Below are 23,380 nucleotides of genomic sequence, written 5' to 3' on the forward strand. Positions count from 1 at the left end.
ATCACTAGTTCATATTCCATTGGTCCCCATTTTACAGATCAAGAAATCGAGGTCCAGAAAAGATGTGACCTTCGTGAAGTAACACAGTTGGCCAGTTCTCTTGATACAAACTGCACCCTCTTCCCACTGAACCGACCAGCCCTGTCTCCTGGTGTCCCCTGTGCCTGCTATTTTCCCATCCTCTTTTACCTTTAGAGTGTAAGTTCCTTGTGGACAGGGAATGTGTCTATTCTCTTGTTGTGTTGTACTCTCCCAAGCACTCAGTATAGTGCTCTGCACACAATAAGTGCTCCATAAATATGACTGATTGATCGATACCTCTCCCCATATCCTCTGTGCTTTGCACACTTGTCCTTTTTTGACTTGGGCCCATGTTCTTAATAATAATAATAATAATTTTGGTATTTGTTAAACGCTTACTATGTGCCAAGCACTGTGTAGGTACAAGGTAATCAGGTTGTCCCACATGGGGCTCACAGTCTTAATCCCCATTTTCCAGATGAGGTAACTGAGGCACAGAGAAGTGAAGTGACTTGCCCAAAGTCACACAGCTGATAAGTGGTGGATGGGATTAGAACCCACGACCTCTGACTCCCAAGCCTGTGCTCTTACCACTGAGCCACACTGCTTCTCTGTTCTTCTGGCTTTTAATACATTCATTCAATCATATTTATTGAGCGCTTACTGTATGCAGAGCACTGCACTGAGTGCTTGGGAAGTACAATTCAGCAACAAATAGAGATAATCCCTGCCCACAACGGGCTCACAGTCTAGAAGGGGGGAGGCAGACATCAAAACAAGTAAACAGGCAGCAGTAGCATCATTATAAGTAAACAGAAATGTAGATATATGCACATCATTAATATACATAAATAGAATTATAAATATGTACAAATATACACAAGTGCTGTGGGGTGGAGGGTAGAGCAGAGGGAAGGAGTAGGGGCGATAGGGAGGGGAGGGGGAAGCAGAGGAAAATGGGGACTTAGTCTGGGAAGGCCTACTGGAGGAGGTAAGCCTTCAGTAGGGCTTTGAAGGGAGGAAGTATGATTATTTGGCGGATTTGAAGAGGGAGGGCATTCCAGGCCAGAGGTAGGACGTAGGGCAGGGGTCGATGGCGGGACAGGTGAGAACGAGGCACAGTGAGAAGGTTAGCAGGAGAGGAGCGGAGTGTGCGGCCTGGATGTAGGAGAGAAGGGAGGTGAGATAAGAAGGGGAAAGGTGATGGAGAGCTTTGAAGCCAATAGTGAGTTTTTGCTTGATATGGAGGTTGATAGGCAACCACTGAAGATTTTTTTGGGGGGGGGTGAAATGCTAGTAGTAATACTAATAATGACATTTATTAAGTGCTTAGTATGTGCAAAGCACTGTTCTAAGCGCTGGGGACGTTACAAGGTGATCAGGTTGTCCCACGGGGGGCTCACAGTCTTAATCCCCATTTTACAGATGAGGTCACTGAGGCCCAGAGAAGTGAAGTGACTTGCCCAAAGTCACACAGCTGACAATTGGCAGAGCTGGGATTTGAACCCATGACTTCAGACTTCAAAGCCCGGGATCTTTCCACTGAGCCATGCTGCTTCTCTGACATGGGGCGGGGGGGGGGGGGGGTGTCACATGGGGGGGACATGCTAGTGAGGGAGGTGACATGGGGGGTAAAATTAATGAAGTTTACCAGTAACATTCAGTTTAAATTCTTCTTTTAGTCCTAGGGATGGAATTATTCTTGTGCCACCTGAAGGCACTAAGCTTATTAACTTCCTTTCTGTCGCACCTGGTATTTACATTAAGCCAACATAGCAAGGAAGGGAACTGGAAAATCATACCCATCTTTTTCTCCTAATTTCCTCCCGATTTTCCTCCTTACCCCATGCTAGTTTTGCTCAGTGTTTATGCTGGCATATACAGTTTGAAAGGAAGTATGCCAGCACATGGGGGCTATAGGTAATCCAACTCTATAGAGTCAGAATCTTGATATCATCTGTAATAATAATAATAATAATAATAATCATGGCATTTAGTAAGTGCTTACTATGTGCTAAGCACTGTTCTAAGCGCTGGGGAGGTTACAAGGTGATCAAGTTGTCCCCTGGGGGCTCACAATCTTAATCCCCATTTTACAGATGAGGTAACTGAGGCACAGAGTAGTTAAGTGACTTGCCCAAAGTCACACAGCTGACAATTGGCAGAGCTGGGATTTGAACCCATGACCTCTGACTCCAAAGCCCTACTGGTAAACATTCTTGTGTCTTTCAAGAAGACATGGTAAGGGCAAAACTTTTTTTTTTTCAAAAAGATGCTTCTGCAGTGTGGCTTAGTGGAGAGAGTATGAGTTTAGGAGTTAGGGGACCTGGGTTCTAATCCTGTTTCTGCCATTTCACCTGCCTGTTGTATGAATTTGGGCAACTTACTCTAACCTTTAAATGCCTCAGTTTCCTCCTCTGTAAAATGGGAATAAAATATCTGTTCTCCCACCTACCTAGACTCTAAATCTTTTATCTTCCTCAGCCCTTAACCTAAAGTAGGTGATTAATAAATACTGGAATATAATACCTGCTGGTCTCTACTTCACAGAAATTTTAGGCCAAAATGAGGAGAATGAAAATTGATGAGAATGTGTTTTGGAAGATGAAAGCTTTATTTAGGTTCAAGACACTTTTCTCCTCCCATTTTTTGACCCTTAACCCTCTCACTCACCCCTACCTGTGAGAGTTGCTACTAGGTTTAATAATAATAATGATGATGGTATTTGTTAAGCACTTACTATGTGCCAAGCGCTGTTCTAAGCACTGGGGTAGATACAAAGTAATCAGGTTGTCCCATATGGGGCTCACAGCCTTAATCCCCATTTTACAGATGAGGTAACTGAAGCACAGAGAAGTAAGTGACTTGCCACTCTCAGTCACACAGCTAAGTGATGGAGCCAGAATTAGAACCCATGACCTCTGACTCATATACTTGTGCTCTTTCCATTAAGCCACGTAGGCTGGCATTCCTGAGATTAAGCTGAGCACTGGGACCATTTCAGGGTCCACAATCACACCCGCGGTGATCAGTGCAGGCTTTGACTGGGAAACCAAAGCTTCCCCCTTTTCATGTGGGACAATTGCAAAATGCAGGTGCCTGAACATTTTTTTCGTGTAAAGCATTGTTTGAATTTCAGATCCTGAAGAGTGAATTGGGTGGGTTGAAAAAAGGGTTTTTTTTTTCATTTTTTATCATTTTTTTTTGGAAGTCTTCTGTTTTCATAAATGGAAAACCCAGTTCAATTCTCTTTGGGGGGAAAATTTAAAAACTGTTTTCTTAAACTTTATTAAATTGAAATTGATTTTGTTATTTGGCCTGGATATGAGGGAACTATATTTTTACTATATATTTTTTTCTCTTTCATTAAGTTCCTACTATGTGCAAAGTGTTTGGGGAGTGCAATAAAAGTGGAAGATCCTGTCCCACCCATAAGGAGCATGCAGTCCAGTGCATGAGAATGATTTTGACTCAGTAGAACTATAAATCGCCTTAATTTCTTATGTTGAAGTAAGGCAGATCCAAAAGTTGAGGAAACTTCTCATCAATCTCAGAATATGGACTTTATCATGTCTCAATTTTTAAAGTAATAATTTTGGATATAATTTTGGTATTTTCATGTTCTTGAAAATGCATGTAAGCAATCATAAATCTTGTTTCTACATGAACCTTTAACAATCAGATTTATTTAAAATGTGTTGCCCTGAGCCCAGCATTCTTGCCTAGAATCTTGAGGAGGCTATAAGACAGTGTGGGAGCTGCAGAGAGGAGAACAGCTTTTCTCTGAATCTTTCCTTTTTCTCCTCTTGAAGTATCTGCCTGATTCAAGTGGAAAATCGTTTCCGGAAGGCAGTAGCAACACTGCTGTCTTTGATGCACTTCCCCCAAACTCCTCTTTCAGTCGTGCTAACTGGATGTCCAAACAGGAGGAGCTTGGCAGCAATCACGCCCTTTCTTTGGTTGTTCTTCCCTCCTTTCCCCCTCTTGGTACCCCTCTTCTCTTCCTCCCTTCAGCCATATGGGCGGCCCTCATGCCCAAATAGAAACTCTCTGGTGACCATAAAGGTCATGGTGGCACACTCATTTCTCCTCCACCTTAACGAGCTTTCTCTCTTCTCTAGCACTACATCCCAGTTCTCACCCTTTGCCCTGTCAAGCCACTCTACACACTGTGCCTTATTTTCATGTCTCCCCGCGACCTCTGGCTCCCATCCTCCAGTCTGGCCGTAGTTCCTTTCCGCTTCACTTCCAGCAGGTGACTGCTCTCTTTATCATCGAGGCCCTTCTGAAATCACATCTCTTTCAGGAAGCCTCCCATGATTGAGCTCTCTTTTTCCACCCTATTTCCCTTCTTTTGCTACTTAACCACTTTTGCGTCACCTAAGCACTTGGGAACTCACCACCTCCCCCCAACACCCTACAGCATTTATGTCACATAAAGAATCCTTATACTCTATTGCTTTGCCCTACCTGTAATTATTTTAGAGTCTGTGTCCCCCACTAGTTTGTAGGCTCCCTGAAGGCAGGGATCATGTCTGAAAACATGGGAAAGTACAATAAATAATAATATGGCGGTATTTCTTAGGCGCTTACTACGTGTCAGGCACTGTTCTAAGATCTGGGATTGATACAAGGTAATCAGGTTGTACAGAGTCCCTGTCTCACATGGGGCTCAGTCTTAATCCCTATTTTCCAGATGAGGGAATTGAGGTACAAAGTAAAGAGCCCAAGGTCACACAGTTGAAAAGTGGCAGAGCTGGGATTAGAACCCAGGTCCTTTTGACTCCCAAGCCCGTGCTCTGTCCACTAGACCATACTGCTTCTTCAAGTTAATAAACTTTTAAGTTAAAGTTAATAAAGTTAGTAGACATGATCCCTAATAACATTTTTGTAGGTTCTCAAGCTTTTAGTACAGCATTCTGCACAGTGTAGCCCTCAATAAATACTGTTGAGTGATGGTCAATTTAGTAAGTTCTGTGCACACAGTAAGCTCTCAATAAGTATCATTTGTTGATAGGTCTTGATACCTGTTACTGTTGCCATTAGCATCGTGGTAAGGAACTCTGCACTGCCAAGCATTGCTTGCTTACTTTTAATCCGGTTGACATGGTTGTTACATTCTTGTGGATGTGGTATTTTGGAAAGTAAAGAGGTAGGACTGCTAATGATTAAAGGAGGATCTGCCACTGATTTATCATGGATCAAAAATCTGGGAAGGTGTTTTAGAACTGGTGATCATTGATAAAATCATTTAGAAAACCTGGAAAGAGACCTGAGCTGTACTGGGAAGGATAAAAAGTGGATGGAAGAGGTCGAGCAGCCCGAGAATATATTTGCTATGTGGTAAGCAAAATAACCAACAAAACAAAAACCCACCGTTTCAAGAGATAAATCAAGACACATGCATAGAAGCAGTTCCAACTTCTTTTGGGGTATGTGGCATAAATACAGTAATCTGTGGTTTGTCCTGTAAAAGTCTATGTGCTACTGCCTGAAGTTCTAGGGTTACAGTTTTCAATTGTCCTGAAACAGACACAAGGAGGAAATTCAACAGGAAATGCCTGTTCGGCACAAGATCTTCTGGATTTGCACACTCCATTTCTATTAATAATGGAATTTAATAATGGAATTTATTGAGCGCTTACTATGTTGAAAACACTGTTCTAAGCGCTGGGAAGGTTACAAGTTGATGAGGTTGTCCCACGTGGGGCTCACAGTCTCAATCCCCATTTTACAGATGAAGTAACTGAGGCACAGAGAAATTAAGTGACTTGCCCAAAGTCACACATCTGGCAAGTGGCGGAGCCGGGATTTGAACCCATGATCTCTGACTCCAAAGCCCGTGCTCTTTCAACTGAGCCACGCTGCTTTTCTATTACTGGGATGTGGTGTGGACCCCTTTGATTTTTAACTTCAGGAGACAGTCCCGAGGAGTGGAGGTATAAATCCTTGTCACTCAGTGTCAGAACCAAACTTTTGGTACATGAATGTCTTCATAACAGAGGTGCTGACTTTTTTGTTTTTGAACACCACGGAAAACTTGGGGTGGGCTTGGCTTTAGGAGGGGACATGGTGGTGGGACTCTGACTGGGAGAAGGAGGAAAAAATGGGGGAAGGAAGGTAAAAGGGAAAGGAAAAGACAAGGAAAGGGAGTAGGGGTGGAAGTAAAAATATCTAACCCCAATGCTCCACTGTTCATTCATTCATTCAGTTGTATTTATTGAACACTTACTGTGTGCAGAGCACTGTAGTAAGCACTTGGAAGAGTACAATATAACAATAAACAGACACATTCCCGGCTCACAAAGAGTTTACAGTCTAGAGGGGGACACAGACATTAATATAAATCAAGAAATTACAGATATATACATGAGTGCTGTGGGGCTCGGAGGGGCGTGAACAAAGGGAGCAAATCTCGGTGACTCAGAAGGGAGTGGGAGAAGAGGAAAGGAGGGGGGAGTGGGTGTTTAGTGGGTGGCGTGGGGGAAGAGGGCATACTGGGCATATAGCCCAGTGCCTCCAGGCTGTGGGAATTTGGTCTTTACAGCAGGGTCTGGGGGTGAGTCCTGGTACTGCTGCCCCTAGAACAGTGCTTTGCACATAGTAAGCACTTAACAAATGCCATCATTATTATGTCCTTGGCCACCACCCATGCTGCTGCCACTATGGTACAATCATTTTCATGCCACAGTGGCCCTTATGAGACTTCTATTTTCAACAGAAATAGTTAATAGTAAAATAGGAGTCCATCCTATTCTTGGTCACTTTGAGCCCTGGAAGGGAGCAAGATGGAGGAAAATGGAGAAAAAGGAGCAGAACTAGCAGAGGGATGAGGTGGGGAGGAGAAGATGGGGGGAAAGAGGAAGAAAAGGAATGAAGAGGCTTTTACTCTCCCTGCTTTATCATCTCTGTTGCTGCCAGAGCTGTTGAAGGGGTTTCTCCTGCCCTCACCAGGGTTCAGGACCATGTGGAGGCTTCTCTCACCTCCAACCTGGAGGCCCATGAGGATTTAGACTGTGAGCCCACTGCTTGGGTATGGACTGTCTCTATATGTTACCAACTTGTACTTCCCAAGCGCTTAGTACAGTGCTCTGCACACAGTAAGCACTCAATAAATACGATTGATGATGATGAGCCGCTCACGCACCTCACCCCCCTCGTCGTGGGCGATCCCCTGGGGGTAAGTTTGGGGTTAGGCCTTTGGACTCCTGCAGCAGCAGTTGTAAGCCCCAGAGATTCTCAGTTGTGCTTCCTCTTGGCCAAGCTTCCACCTGGCTTCTTCAGTCGGGATTCCCTTCCCCTCCCCACTCTCTCCCCTTTGCAGTATTGTGGATTTGGGGCAGCAATCACGGCTGGAAGGAAGAGCTGGAGACAGGGAGCAGGAAATGAGGACTTGTGATCAGTGATACATTCCACCCCACACAAACACGCACACCATGACAATGCCCCTCAGAAGTGCTTCTCCTTCCTGAACACTCTGATTAAACAAACAAACAAAAAGATTATTTGTTGCTTGGCTCTGCTACTCAGTTTTCTTAGGATTCTGGGACAAAGATACAGAACCTGGGATTGTTCTGGGAAAACCAGGAAGTGTGTTCCCCCGAGGCCGTTGGATTGCTACTACTGATGAAAATTTTAGTTGCTTAATGACAGCCGTTATACTTGGAATCACTGCTGCTTAGGAGACATTAGGGATGCAATTTCCGGCTATGTCCAAGAACAGTGACTCAATGTTCAGTTCTATATCTGTGCACGGAATGAAATTGACCTGTGGTATTACTTTGTCCCAGTGTATTAGTCTGCCAGAGTGGGCGAAAATATCTTTTGGGCTCTCTGAAAGAGAAGCAACTTGGGCTAGTGAATGGAGAATGGACAGGGGAGTCTGAAGGACCTGGGTTCTAATCCCAACTCCAACACTTTTCTGCTGTATGATCTTGGGCAAGTCACTTAGCTTTTCTGTGCCTCAGTTACCTCACCTGTTAAATGGGGATTAAGGCCGTGAGCCCCATGTGGGACGTGGATTGTTTCCAACCTGATTAGCTTGTATCTATGCCAGCACTTAGTAAAATGCCTGGCATATAGTAAGCATTTAACAAATAGCATAAAAAATGTATATCAACTGCCTAGAAAGACATAATCCAGTACCCTTGATTTTTCCTCTACTTGGGGGCCTTTGAAACTTCTGACCTGTATAATCCTTTGGTGAGTTTTTCAGTGACTTTCAAGTGCTCCCAGTTAAACTATTCCAGAAGTCCGCAGTCACCAACATGGGTGCCCTAGGGTGCAGTCGCTGATGAAACAGGCCAGCCTGTAGCCTGGTGCGGCCTTGGGTTGCCTGGATTCTGTACCACTTTTTGAACTGGGCCATGTCTCTGGAGTCCCGGGCTCCAACACTCTTTGGTCTTTGCTTGTTTAGTCTCCTGCTCTCAGGTTGCAAACAGTGGCAGTTGACCCTAGCAAGTTAATAATAATGGCATTTATTAAGCGCTTACTATGTGCAAAGCACTGTTCTAAGCGCTGGGAAGTTTACAAGGTGATCAGGTTGTCCCACGGGGGGCTCACAGTCTTAATCTCCATGTTACAGATGAGGGAACTGAGGTCCAGAGAAGTTAAGTGACTTGCCCAAAGTCACACAGGTGACAAGTGGCGGAGCCGGGATTTGAACCCATGACCTCTGGTTCCAAAGCCAGTGCTCTTTCCACTGAGCCATGCTGCTTCCGTAAGTTGTCAAAACCTCCATGGCCCTGCAGTTTCTCCCCTGAATAGCCTCTGGGTAGGCCCTCTTTTGCCCTCCCTTCAGTCCTATCTAGACCCTTATGGAAAATAATAATAATAAGGATGGTATTAAGTACTTACTTTGTGCCAGGCACTGTACTAAGCGCTGGGGTGAGAAGCAACATGGCATAGTGGATAGAGCATGGGCCAAGTCAGAAGGTCGTGGGTTCTAATTCCGGGTCTGCCACTTGTCTGCTGTGTGACCTTGGGCAAGCCACTTCACTTCTCTGGGCCTCAAATGCCTCATTTGTAAAATGGGGATTAAGACTGTGAGCCCCACTGTGACCAACCTGATTATCTTGTATCTGTCCCAGCGCTTAGTACAGTGCCTGGCACATAGAAAGCGTTTAACAAATTCTGTCATTATTATCATTATACAAGCAAATTGGGTTAGATGCAATCCCTGCCACATGTGTGGGTCTTGCAGTCTTATTCCCCATTTAGCAGCTGAGGTAACTGAGGCACAGAGAAGTGAAGTGACTTGCCTAAGGTCATAGAGCAAACAAGTGGCAGAGCTGGGACTAGAACCCAGGTCCTTCTGACTCCCAGGGTTGTGGTCTACCCGTTACACCATGCTGCTTCCCTACGGCCTTCTGACCCTGCTGTATCCCCTATGCCATGTGACTGACTGTTCCCTGGGTGAAATACAGCCACCAAACAGGATTTGCACTGCAGGTGTAACTCCAGACCCTGCCTGCCTTGGGCTTTCTGCTCTGTTGTGAGCTAATGCAGTTTCCATTCCTTCCCCTTCTTTAAAGGGGAGTTTCACTCTCCCTGCATGTTTTCCTGGCAAGTGGCTTCACTAATAATAATAATTATTCATTCATTCAATTGTATTTATTGAGCGCTGACTGTGTGCCTAGCACTGTACTAAGCGCTTGGAAAGTACAAGTCGGCAACATATAGAGACAGTCCCTACCCAACAGCGGGCTCACAGTCTAGAAGGGGGAGACAGACAACAAAACCAAACATACTAACAAAATAAAATAAATAGAACAGATATGTACAAGTAAGATAAATAAATAAATAAATAAATAGAGTAATAAATATGTACAAACATATGTACATATATACAGGTGCTTTGGGGAAGGGAAGGAGGCAAGATGGGGGGATGGAGAGGGGGACGAGGGGGCGAGGAAGGAAGGGGCTCAGTCTGGAAAGGCCTCCTGGAGGAGGCCTTTCATTCAATCATTCAGTCACATTTATTGAGCAGTTACTGAGTGAAGAGCACTGTACTAAGCGCTTGGGAGAGTACAATATAACAGTAAACAGACACATTTCGTGCCCACAACCTAATGGGGAGGGAGATGAGGTATTCCCCATTTTAGTGATGAGGAAACCGGGGCCCAGAGAGTTTAAGTGACTTGCCCAAGGTCACATGTCAGACCAGTGGCAGAGCTGGGACTTGAACCTGGGTTTTTTTGACTACCAGTCCTGTGCCCTTTCCCTGAGTAGCACACTCCTTGAGTTTCCCCTCAGTTTCTATTGGTGTTGTCAAGAAAAAAAAAAAAACCCTCAAACCTACAAATTTCCTTTTGTATATTTTTTTTCCTTTTTTTCCTCTAGTCTTGTGGTGCAGGAGGACAAAGATGAACAGGCAATGAAAAGTAGTGTGGCCTAGTGAAAAGATGAAAAGAGCACAGACCTGAGAGTCAGAGGACCTGGGTTCTATTCCTGGGTCCACCACTTACCTGCTGTTTAACTTCGGGCAAGTCACATAACTTCTCTGTGTCTCAGTTCCCTCATCTACAAAATGGGGATTCAGTACCTGTTCTCCTTTCTACTTAGGCTGTGAGCCCCGCGAGAGACCTGATTATCTTATTTCTGAACAGTGCTTGACACATAGTAAGCGCTTAATAAATACTGTAATTAATTATTATTACTAAGCATTGTAAGCTCGTTGTGGGTAGGGAACATATTGTATTATTGTACTGTATTCTCCCAAGTGCTTAGTACAGTGCTTTGCACAATGTAAGTGCTCATTAAATGCCATTGATTAATTGATTAAATACCACAATTGTCATTAATATAATTATTATTAATGATCTGCAGTAAAGATAAAACTTATAATATGAAAATAGCAGATATTTCAAATATGCAGCTCTTCATCCATAATTATAAAACTCCAGAACAAATATATGCTGCTCAAACACTATGTAACATGATTCACCTTTTCATATTCTGTTCTAAGACAGAACTGTTTAGAGTTAAGTGGCCTTTAGATTATGAGCCCATTGAGAACTGGACTGAATTTTAGTTATCCTTTATTGTATTCTTCCCATTGCTTAGTATGCATTGCCCCAAGTAGACAAAAAATTCCAATGAATGAAGTCCTACCTTTCATTTTGCTATCAACTTTAAATATACTTTTCCACTGTTGAAAACTTAGAGAATGAACCTTTGGAGGGTTGCAAAGTATAAAAAATGATCATGTTATTGTTCTTACGAGCTTCAATCATTGGTATTTTTTGAGCACAGACTGTGTAGAACACTGTACTGAGCACTTTGAGAAAGTACCATAGAGCAGGTTGACACAATCACAGTACTCATTGAGTTTCCAACCTCCATGGGAAGGCAGACATTAAAATAAATTCTGGGTGGAGGGAAAAATAATTGTGGTATTTGTTAAGCACTTACTAGAGAAGCAGTGTGGCTTAGTGGAAAGAGCATGGGTTTGGGAGTCAGAGGACACGGGTTCCCACTTGTCTGCTGTGTGACCTTGGGCAAGCCACTTAACTTCTCTGTGCCTCAGTTACCTCATCTGTAAAATGGGGATTAAGACTGTGAGCCCCACGTGGGACAACCTGATTACCTTGTATCTACCCCAACACTTTGAACAGTGCTTGGCACATAGTAAGTGCTTAACAAATACCATAATTATTATTATTATTATATGTCAAGCACTTTCTAAGCAGTGGGGTAGATACAAGCTAATCAGGTCAGATGCAGTCCCTGTTCCACAGGGGTCCTACCCAGTAGTCTAAGTAGGAGGGAGAACAAGCATTATATCCCCATTTTGCACATGAGGAAACAGGCCCAGAGAAATGAAGTTATTTGCTCAAAGTCACACAGAAGACAAACGTCAGAGCCAGTATTGGAACCCAAATCCTATGTCTTCCAGGCCTGTGTTCTTTCCACTGGACCATGCCACTTCTCCTAGAAGCAATCAGGCAGCGAGTTTGTCATAAAGAGGAGGAGGAGGTGTGAGGAGGAATGGAGAGGAATGAGGAGTGCTAGCCGGATTGGAGTGGGAGAAGAGTAGGAGGGAGAGAACTGATTACTTGAAAGTCGTGCATCTCCGCTTCTGGTTTACTTCTGGGAGGGCCTTCTGCCTGACATCCCAGAGGCCAGCAATGTGGAAAGGAGCAGCTAAGCTCCCCGATCCGATCCAGCCCTGTTGCTTCCCCTTCAAGCAAGGGAGGGGGCTGCAGGGACCCTGCACCTTTGGGGAATTTAGCATCCTCATGACCACTCTCGATCTGCCAAGAGATGCCTTGGGTTAGAACTGCAGCCTTACAGTGGAACTCAATTTCATGCGGCTCCACATTTTTATGCATGATATGGTTGTACATTTATTGTTTGTAATCTCTCATTTTCTAATTGTTCTGCATCTTTTTAAGTGATTGTAACATTTGTCGCGCTGTAGACAAATTATGCCCATATTCATAGTGGAACCTAGTTTGTTTTACACAAGAACCAGTCAAGTAGAATCAGCATGGCCTAGTGGAAAGAGCCCGGGCTTTGGAGTTAGAGGTCATGGGTTCAAATCCCAGCTCCGCCACTTGTCAGCTGTGTGACTTTGGGCAAGTCACTTCATTTCTCTGTGCCTCAGTGACCTCATCTGTAAAATGGGGATGAAGACTGTGAGCCCCCCGTGGGACAACCTGTTCACCTTGTAACCTCCCCAGTGCTTAGAATAGTGCTTTGCACATAGTAAGCACTTTATAAAATGCCATTATTATTATTATTATAGTAAGTGCTTAACAAATCCAACCACTATTATTAGTTTCCCCTTCAAACATGAACAAGAAGATGTTCTGTGCTTTGAGCAGGATAATGCTTTATCTCATCCTATGCTTTCGGGCTGTTTCCGACCTGTAACAACTCCATGGACACATCTTTCCCAGAATACCCTACCTCCATCTGCGATCGTTCTGGTAGTGTATCCATGGAGTTTTATTGGTAAAAATACAGAAGTGGTTACCACTGCCTTCTTCTGCACAGTCAACTTGAGTCTCCACCCTTGACTCTCACCCACGCCACTGTTTGCTGCCCAGCACAGGTGAGTTATGACTTGTAGCAGATTGCCTTCCACTCGGTAGCCACTGGCTAAGCTAGGAATGGAATGGGTAGGCCTCTGCTTGACTCTCCCTGCCTTAGCCGATATTGGTAGAGTACTAGAAACTCTCCAGGTGCGATCCTGAGAGGGATAGTGCTTTATACTGCTGGAAAATTCAGGACTGTGCCTCACCCGAGAAGTGGCAGTGATTTAAACAGCCTGGAGAGTTGGCACATAAGCTTACAGTATTATTAGACTGGGATAAGGTTCAGATGGCTTCTCTTTGGCTGAGAGAAAGAGTCTGGGAGGGGGAGGGATGCTAGAAATATGCCCTTTTAATTTATTGTACTGGGTGTTTTAGTCCTCATTTGTTGTTGAAACACCACCACTCTTTTCCTCCGAGCTAATAGTTCAACATTGTATTTCTTTGATTTGCTTTTCTTGTTGCAAGAAGTTGAATTTTGATTAGAATCCTGAAATGTATTTTGGGAGCAAATTTAGTTCACTTTCACATTTGATTATGTTGCACAGTCACCTGAGATTTATACTTCTTTAGACTACTTTAGACTTTTAGACTGTGAGCCCACTGTTGCGTAGGGACCGTCTCTATATGTTGCCAACTTGTACTTCCCAAGCACTTAGTACAGTGCTCTGCACACAGTAAGCGCTCAATAAATATGAATGAATGAATGAATTTATAAAGAGGCAAATTTGTGTATTTGTCTTGGTTATTTCGCTCTATTCCAAAGTGCTGAATCAAAACAGTTGTTCCCCAGGAAAAGAAAAAGTACAAAGGGTGAGTCATATTTTATTTCTGGCTCACCAACTCTGACCCAGGATAGCTAATTTAGAAGTGATTCATTTGTAGAAAGTTCTATGTAGATATGGACTGGAGTTTGTACACTATCCTCACAAAGGTCTAAATGAAGTAGTGGTGCATCATATTTCTAAATATCACATTTCTGACCTGTTGCCAACTTAATTTTTTTCAAAGGTGTTAAACTTGTCAACAACTAACAATAGGAAGCTGAAGGTGAAGGCAAAGACAGTTATTTTTTTAAATAGCTTTGTTATTAAATTGCCCTGAAAAAGTAGTAGGCATTCATTTGCAAACGTCTGAATTATTATTCAGCTATAAAAATGAGAAAACTACTTAAATATATATGAAATTTCTGTAGTTTCTTAGTAACTTACTAGTCACTTCACTTCTCTGTGCCTTAGTTATCTGTAAAATGGGGATTAGGACTGTGAGCCCTAAGAGGGATAGAGACTGTGCCCAATCCTATTGTTTTATCTCTACCTCAGCGCATAGTTAAGTAATTGGCACATAGTAAGAAGTGTTGTTTTTTTTAAGAAGAAAACAAATAAGGGTCAGAAACCAACCCTGCCCCTCTTGAGTCACCACAGTCTAAGGAGGGAGAGCAGATAATCCCTCTTTTATCAATGAGGAGCACAGAAGTTTAGCGACTTGCCCCATGTCACACAGCAGGAAAGAGGAGGAGCTGGGTTTAGAATCCAGGCCCCCTGACTCCCATTCATTCATTCAATCGTATTTATTGAGCACTTACTGTGTGCAGAGCACTGTACTAAGCGCTTGGGTAGTACAAGTTGGCAACATATAAAGACGGTCCCTACCCGAAAACAGGCTCACAGTCTAGAAGGGGGAGACAGACAACAAAACAAAACATATAGACAGGTGGCAAAGTCGTCAGAACAAATAGAATTAAAGCTATATGCACATCATTAACAAAATAAATAGAATAGTAAATATGTACAAGTGAAATAAATAGAGTAATAAACCTGCACAAATATATGTACAAGTCCTGTGTGGAGGAGGAGAGGAAAAAGGGGGCTCAGTCTGGGAAGGCCTCTTGGAGGAGGTGAGCTCTCAGTAGGGCTTTGAAGGGAGGAAGAGAGCTAGCGGATGTGTGGAGGGAGGGCATTCCAGGCCAGGGGATGGACGTGGGCCGGAGGTCGACTGTGGGACAGGTGAGAACGAGGTACAGTGAAGAAGTTAGCGTCAGAGGAGTGGAGAGTGCGGGCTGGGCTGTAGAAGGAGAGAAGGGAGGTGAGGTAGGAGGGGGAGAGGTGATGGAGAGTCTTGAAGCTGAGATTGAGGAGTTTTGCTTGATTCATAGGTTGACAGGCAGCCACTGGAGATTTTTGAGGAGGGGAGTAACATGCCCAGAGCGTTTCTGTACAAAGATAGTATGGGCAGCAGAGTGAAGTATAGACTGAAGCAGGGAGAGACAGGAGGATGGGAGATCAGAGAGGGGCCTGATGCAGTAATCCAGTCGGGATAAGATGAGAGATTGAACCAGCAAGGTAGCGATTTGGATGGAGAGGAAAGGGCGGATCTTGGTGATGTTGTGGAGGTGAGACAAGCAGGTTTTGGTGACGGATTGGATATGTGGGGTGAACGAGAGAGCGGTTTGAGAATGACACCAAGGTTGTGGGCTTGTGAGATGGGAAGGATGGTAGTGCCGTCTACAGTGACGGGAAAGTCCGGGAGAGGGCAGGGTTTGGGAGGGAAGATAAGGAGTTCAGTCTTGGACATGTTAAGTTTTAGGTGGCGGGCAGACATCCAGATGGAGATGTCCTGAAGGCAGGAGGAAATACAAGCCTGGAGGGAGAGAGAGCGGGTGGGGCAGAGATGCAGATTTGAGTGTCATCAGCCAGAGATGATAATTGAAGCGGTGGAAGCGAATGAGTTCACCAAGGGAGTGAGTGTAGATAGAGAACAGAAGGGGACCAAGAACTGACCTTTGAGGAACCCCTACAGTAAGGGGATGGGAGAGGGAGAAGGAGTCCACAAAGGAGACTGAGAATGACCGGCTGGAGAGATACGAGGAGAACCAGGAGAGGACGGAGTTTGTGAAGCCAAGGTTGGATAGTGTGTTGAGGAGAAGGGGCTGGTCCACAGTGTCGAAGGCAGCTGAGCGGTCGAGGAGGATTAGGATAGGGTAGCAGCCATTGGATTTGGCAAGAAGGAGGTCATTGGTGACCTTTGAGAGGGCATTTTGGTGAAGTGTAGGGGACGGAAGCCAGATTGGAGGGGTTCAAGGAGAGAGTTGGCGTTGAGGAAATCGAGGCAGCGGGTGTAGATGACTCGTTCTAGGAGTTTGGAAAGGAAGGGTAGGAGGGAGATAGGGCAATAACTAGAAGGGGAGGTGGGGTCAAGGGAGGGTTTTTTTAGGATGGGGGAGACATGGGCATGTTTGAAGGCAGAGGGAAAGTAGCCAGTGGAGAGTGAGCGGTTGACGATGGAGGTTAAGGAGGGGAGGAGGGAAGTGGTGAGAGATTTCATAAGATGAGAGGGAATGGGGTCTGAAACATAGGTGGATGGAATAGCACTTGAGAGGAGGGAGGAGATCTCATCTGAAGATACTGCTGGGAAGGATGGGAGAGTAGCGGAGAGGGTTGAGAGTGGAGGGGGGTTGGAGAAGTGGGGGAGTGACTTTGGGGAGCTCAGACCTGATGGAGTTAATTTTACTAAGGAAGTAGGAGGCCTGATCATTTGGGGTGAGGGAAGGAGGAGGGGGAGGAACAGGGGGCCTGAGAAGGGAGTTAAACGTACAGAAGAGCTGACGGAGATGATGGGCATGGGTGTCAGTAAGGGAGGAGAAATAGTTTTGCCTGGCAGAGGAGAGGGCAGAGTTAAGGCAGGAACATTGAGCATTTGCTGTGTGTAGAGCACTGGGGGAGAGTTGGTAGAAACGATCTCTGCCCCCAGTGAGTTTACAGTCCAGAGAGATGGTGTTCTTTTCACTAGGCCACGCTTCTTCTTGCTGAGACCACCCCAAGGACTTCTCACCTTGGAGACAGTCTACATTTTCATGCCTCTGCTGTGTAACCCTAGTAACTGGAAGTGGCATTAGCCAAATGCTCACGCCCCAAGGAGTCATCTTGGTAGTGATACATTGATTAGAGCTGAGAAGCCTGTGGAAGCTGTCTGTGAACCTTGGAAGGTAGGGGTAGTTGTACTTGTATCTCTCCAAAAACCCCACCCCAAATGCCCACATCTGTGTGTCAGACCAAGTTCTGAATCATCTGAAATTGTAGCCAACTCTTACCCTGCTGACCACTTCTCCCTGCCACTTCTTCCAAGCACTCAAAGCAGCTGAGCGGCATCTACTTCCATGAGTACTTACGTGGGATTAAGGTGGCTATTTTTAATTTCTGTCTTTTGAGCTCTATTTTATTTTTTCCCCTACTTTGATACACAGGGTATACAAAAGGCAATTTCTAATTCGATTATGTTCAATCAGTCAATCAAAAAATAGTATTTATTGAGTGCTTCTATGCAGGACACTAGATTGTGAGCTCATTGTGGGCAGGGAATGGGTTTATCTATTTTTTCTCCCCAACGCTTAGTACATGGAGAAGAGGCGTGGCGTAGTGGGTAGACCACGGTCCTGGGAGTCAGAGGTCGTGGGTTCTAATCCTGGCTCTGCCACTGTCAGCTGTGTGAATTTGGACAAGTCACTTCACTTCTCTGTGCCTCAGTTCCCTCGTCTGTCAAATGGGGATTACGACTGTGAGCCCCACGTGGGACAATCTGATAACCTTGTATCTAACCCAGCGCTTAGGACGTGCTCGGCACATGGTAAGTGCTTAACAAATACCAGCATTATTATTATTATTATTATTACAGTACTCTGCACTCAGTGAGCATTCCATAAATATGATTGAATCAAATGAATACTAAGCGCTTTGGAAAGTACATTAGAGTTAGTCCTCTAGACTGTAAGCTCATTATGGTCAGGGAACGTGTCTGCTGATTCTGTTGTATTGTACTCTTCCAAACACTTAGTGCAGTGCTCTGCACATAGTAGGTGCTCAGTAAATACCAGTGATTGATTGCTTAGTGGACTTGATCCCTGCCCTCAAGGATCTTACAATCTAAAAGGGGAGACAGACACAAAATAAATCACTGGTTGGGGGATGCAGTGAGTTTAAGGATATATCCGTGCGTGCTGTGGCGGGGAGGGACTAATAATAATAATAATGATGGCATTTGTTAGGTGCTTACTATGTGTCCAGCACTGTTGTAAGCACTGGGGTAGATACAAGCTAAGCCAGTTGGAGGGAGTCCCTGTCCCACATGGGGCTCACAGTCTTAATCCTCATAGAGAAGCAGCGTGGCTCAATGGAAAGAGCCCGGGCTTTGGAGTCAGAGGTCATGGGTTCAAATCCCAGCTCTACCAATTGTCAACTGTGTGACTTTGGGCAAGTCACTTAACTTCTCTGTGTCTCAGTTACCTCATTTGTAAAATGGGGATTATGACTGTGAGCCCCACGTGGGACAACCTGATCACCTTGTACCTCCCCAGCGCTTAGAACAGTGCTCTGCGCATAGTAAGGGCTTAATAAATGTCATCATTATTATTTTACAAATGTGGTAGCTGAGGAAGAGAGAAGTGAAGTGACTTGCCCAGGGTTACACAGCAGTCAAGTGGCAGAGCTGCGATTAGAACCCGGGTCCTTCCGACTCCCAGGTCTGTGGTCTATCCTACTAGGCCACGCTGCTTCTCTACGTGCTGAGGGTTTGAGGACTCATGTGCATTAGTGCCACCACAGCGGTGATGATGGGAGGGATGAGAGAATAGTCGGGGAAGGACTTCTGGGAGAGATCAATCAGTCCATCAGTCAATCAATCAATGGTATTTATTGAGCACTAACTGTGTGCAGAGCACTGTACTGAGTGCTCGGGAGAGTACAATATAACAGAGGTGGCAGGCATATTCCCTGCACCCAAGGAGCTGACAGTCTAGAGAACCTTAATAAGCATGCGGGAGAGTCCAATACAACAAGCAGAGTTAGTAGACAGTTCCCTACTCACAAAGAGCTTATAGTCTAGAGAGGGAGACAGACATTTTGGAGCTGTGGAGCTAAGAATGGGGTGACTATCAATTGCAGAAAGGAAAGCAAATAAGGGAAATGTGGGCTTAGTTGGGGGAGGCCTCTTGGAGGAAATGTGATTTAAATAATAATGATGATATTTATTAAGCGCTTACTATGTGCAAAGCACTGTTCTAAGCGCTGGGGACGTTACAAGGTGATCAGGTTGTCCCATGGGGGGCTCTCAGTCTTAATCCCCATTTTACAGATGAGGTAACTGAGGCCCAGAAAAGTGAAGTGACTTGCCCAAAGTCACGCAGCTGACAGTTGGCAGAGCGGGATTTGAACCCATGACCTCTGACTCCAAAGCCGTACTCTTTTCCACTGAGCCACGCTGCTTCTCTAATACGACTTTGAAGGTGGGGAGAGTAGTGGTCTGTGGTATATGAAGGGGGAGGAAATTCCAGGCCAGAGGGAGGACATAGGGCAAGGGGTTTACGGTAAGATAGGTGAGATTGAGTAGGGACCGTCTCTATATGTTGCCAACTTGTACTTCCAAAGCGCTTAGTACAGTGCTCTGCACAGAGTAAGCGCTCAAGAAATATGATTGATTGATTGATTGATTGAGGTATGGTAAGTAGGATGTCATTAGAAGAGTGAAGTGTTCAGCCTAGGTTGTAGTAGGAGATCAGTGAGGTAAGGCAGCTATAATTCTATTTATCTGTTCTGATGGTATTGACACCTGTCTACTTGTTTTGTTTTGTTGTCTGTCTCCCCCTTCTAGACTGTGAGCCCATTTTTGGATAGGGACTGTCTCTATCTGTTGCCGAATTGTAATTTCCAAGTGCTTAGTACAGTGCTCTGCACACAGTAGCGCTCAATAAATACGAATGAATGAATGAATGAAAGGTAGGAGGGGCAGAGCTGAATGATGCTTTAAAGCCGTTTGTTGGTAAGGAGTATCTGATGAGGAGGTGGATGGGAAGCCACTGGGGGATTTTGCGGAGTGGGGAGAAATGGACTGTGGTTTTAATGGAGATGTGATTTTAATACGACTTGGAGCAAATTCTGGTCCTGATGTCTTTGTGCATTTACTATGGGTGATGCCATCATCATAAGACATAAATGCACTTAACTGCTGCTTCCTTTCCTTTTTCATGAATTTTTGTTAATGTTGATGAGCCAACTGCTGGTGTGAAATTTGTTTTTTGGTTTTCTTTTCCTTTGGTAGCGCAGTATACTGTCCTGCATGAATAACTTCCAAGCTGAATCTTTATTTAAAATTGAAATGTGAAAATATTTAAAGAACAATAGATAATAAATTTTATAACTGTTTCAAATAATTTCTGTGTTTTTCCATTTTTTCCTTTAATCCTTGACCTAGATTTGTTTTCTCTTACAGAATGTTTGTCTTTTTTTTCCCCCTCCCGTGTAGATCTTGTTTTGCACTTTAAATACTCCCAAAATTAATATGGAAAAGCTACTGGGAAGTCAAATTGGTCTTGAAGATTTCATATTTGCCCATGTGAAAGGACTAAAGAAAGAAGTAAGCATTTATAAAAGTGAAGGTTCACTTGGTTGCACCATTACAGACAACGGAGTTGGCTGCGCTTTCATAAAGGTGAGTTTTCAACTATGCTTTCAAAATACAGTTTGATGCTTTAGCAAAGAGTGCTTTGAAACCTGTAGCTCCTTGACAATTACCTCTAAAATGAAAAGTGGGACATTAAAAAAAAACATTAAAACTCAAGAGCAGTGGCTAGATGGGTAATATTTCTTCTTTTTAGAAACATGGTTGAAACTCTTTCTTTTCTAACTCCCCCATTCGAATCTCATCAAGTCTTAACTCTCTTGATCAAAAGGACAGTTCTCTGGGATCGGGAAGGTAATGAAGTAGCTAGATGGTGAAAACAAGAACTCTTGAGGGACCTGAAGGGCAAAGGGAAAAATGACAAAAAGGGGAAATTGGGTCGGGTCATTAAAGCAGAGTGTAGAAAAATAGCCCAATTATATGGGGATGAGATGAGAAAAGGAAGCTCCTTAAAGGAGGTATAGCTAACACAAATCATACAGGATGACAGCATTTTTTTTCCAATATTGAAAGATCAGGGGAAAATGTCACCCCCTCTGAAATTCAGAAAGGGAAAGCTGATGACTCTACTTTTTTAAACTTCTGACTGTACAAGAAAGATCGAAGATGAACAGGTGATCAGGCCAAGTTGGGAAGGCCTAAAAAGGGCCTTCTTTCCAGATGTCTAAATCCAGATATATTTAAATCAGAAGTTCAAGGATTTTTTACGGTATTAGCGATGGCTACTGCAGGATGACTGCCTATTCATTTTTGATCACTCCTGAAAGGTGGGAGAAGTCTCTGAAAGGAAAAGGGCAAATTCTGGTCATATATTTAAAAAGTAGAAAAAGGAAAGCCCTAGGGTTACTGACTAGGCAGTTAAACACAGATTTCATGGAAGATATTAGAAGAAAGAGAAGCAGCATGGCCTAGTGGAAAGAGCACAGTCTGGGAGTCAGAAGGATCTGGGTTCTAATTCCAGCTCCACCACTTGTCTGTTCTGTGACCTTGGACAAGTCACACGTCTCCCCCATCCTAAAAAACACTCTACCTTGACCCCACTGTCCCCTCCAGTTATTGCCCTCTCTCCCTCCTACCTTTCCTTTACAAACTCCTAGAGCAAGTCGTCTGCACTCACTGCCTTGAATTCCTCACCTCCAACTCTCTCCTGGACACCCTCCAATCTGGCTTCTGTCTCCTCCACTCCACTGAAACTGCCCTCTCCAAGGTCACCAGTGACCTCCTTCTTGCCAAATCCAATGGCTCCTACTCTATCCTAATCCTCCTCAACCTCTCAGCTGCCTCTGACACTGTCGACCATCCTCTTCTCCTCATTACGTGATCCAACCTTGGCTTCACGGACTCCATGCTCTCCTGGTTCTCCTCTTATCCCTCTGGCCATTCATTCTCAGTCTCCTTCGTGGGCTTCTCCTCCCCCTCCCATCCCATAACTGTAGGGGTTCCTCAGGGGTCCCTCAGGGGTCAGTTCTTGGTTCCCTTCTGTTCTCCATCTACACTAACTCCCTTGGTGAACTCATTCGCTTCCATGGCTTCAGATTTCATCTCTACGCAGATGACACCCAAATCTACATCTCCACCCCTGTTCTCTCTCCCTCCCTCCAGGCTCGTATTTCCTCCTGCCTTCAGGACATCTCCACCTGGTTGTCCGCCCTCCACCTAAAACTCAACATGTCCAAGACTGAGCTCCTTATCTTCCCTCCCAAACCTTGTCCTCTCCCTGACTTTCCCATCACTGTGGATGGAACTACCATCCTTCCCATCTCACAGGCCTGCAATCTTGGTGTCATCCTTGACTCCGCTCTCTCATTCACCCCACTGTCCAGTCCGTCACCAAAACCTGGTGGTCTCGCCTTCACAACATCACCAAGATCCGCCCTTTCCTCTCCATCCAAACTGCTACCTTGTTGGTAAAATCTCTCATCATATCCCGACTGGATTACTGCATCAACTTTCTTTCTGATCTCCCATCCTCCTGTCTCTCCCCGCTTCAGTCTATATTTCATTCTGCTGCCCAGATTATCTTTCTATAGAAACGCTCTGGGCATGTCACCCCCCTCCTCAAAAGTCTCCAATGGTTGCCAATCAGCCTTCTCATGAAGCAAAAACTCCTCACTATTGGCTTCAACTCTCCATCACCTTGCCCCCTCCTACCTCACCTCCCTTCTCTCCCTCTACAGCCCAGCCTACACACTCTGCTCCTCTGCTGCTAACCTCCTCACTGTCTCGTCTGTCCCGCCGTTGAACCCTGGCCCACATCCTACCTCTGGCCTGGAATTCCCTTCCTCCTCACATCTACCAAACCATCTCTCTTCCCCGCTTCAAAGCCCTTCTCAGAGACCTCCTCCTCCAGGAGGCCTTCCCAGACTGAGCCCCCCTTTTCCTCTGCTCTTCCTCCCCTCCCATCGCCCCTACCCCTTCCCTCTGCTCTACCCCCTTCTCTGCCTCACAGCACTTGTGTATATTTGTACATAATTATTATTCGATTTATTTTATTAATGATGCTTATATATCTATAATACTATTTATCTATTCTGATGCTATTGATGTCTGTCTACTTGTTTTGTTTTGTTGTCTCCCCCTTCTAGAATGTGAGCCCGTTGTTGGGTAGGGATTGTCTCTGTTGCTGCATTGTACTTTCCAAGCGCTTAGTACAATACTCTGCACATAGTAAGTTCTCAGTAAATGCGATTATTTGAATGAATGAATGAATGAACTTAACTTTTCTGTGCCTCAGTTACCTCATCTGTAAAATGGGGATGGACTGTGTCCAACCTGATTAGCTTGTATCTACCCCAGCACTTAGTACAGTGCCTGGCACAGAGTAAAGGCATAACAAATATCTTAAAAAAGGATGAAGTTTGAGGTTACCTTGA

General features: G+C 44.6%; 1 protein-coding gene and 1 non-coding gene across 2 annotated transcripts in view; one reads left to right on the forward strand and one right to left on the reverse strand.

The window, feature by feature from the left end:
* Nucleotides 1–23,380, forward strand: part of GIPC2 (GIPC PDZ domain containing family member 2) — a 96,895-nt gene that overhangs the window by 22,153 nt on the left and 51,362 nt on the right. The window contains exon 5 of the mRNA XM_038745611.1: nt 20,352–20,537. Coding sequence (XP_038601539.1) covers nt 20,352–20,537 — 186 coding nt within the window. The remainder of the gene's footprint in view (nt 1–20,351; nt 20,538–23,380) is intronic.
* On the reverse strand, nt 13,089–13,226 carry LOC119927865. The gene has a single exon (XR_005450831.1). It is a non-coding gene; the product is annotated as a small nucleolar RNA SNORA7 (small nucleolar RNA).

This window comes from Tachyglossus aculeatus, chromosome 4 (assembly GCF_015852505.1).
Source record: "Tachyglossus aculeatus isolate mTacAcu1 chromosome 4, mTacAcu1.pri, whole genome shotgun sequence".
Lineage (NCBI taxonomy): Eukaryota > Metazoa > Chordata > Mammalia > Monotremata > Tachyglossidae > Tachyglossus > Tachyglossus aculeatus.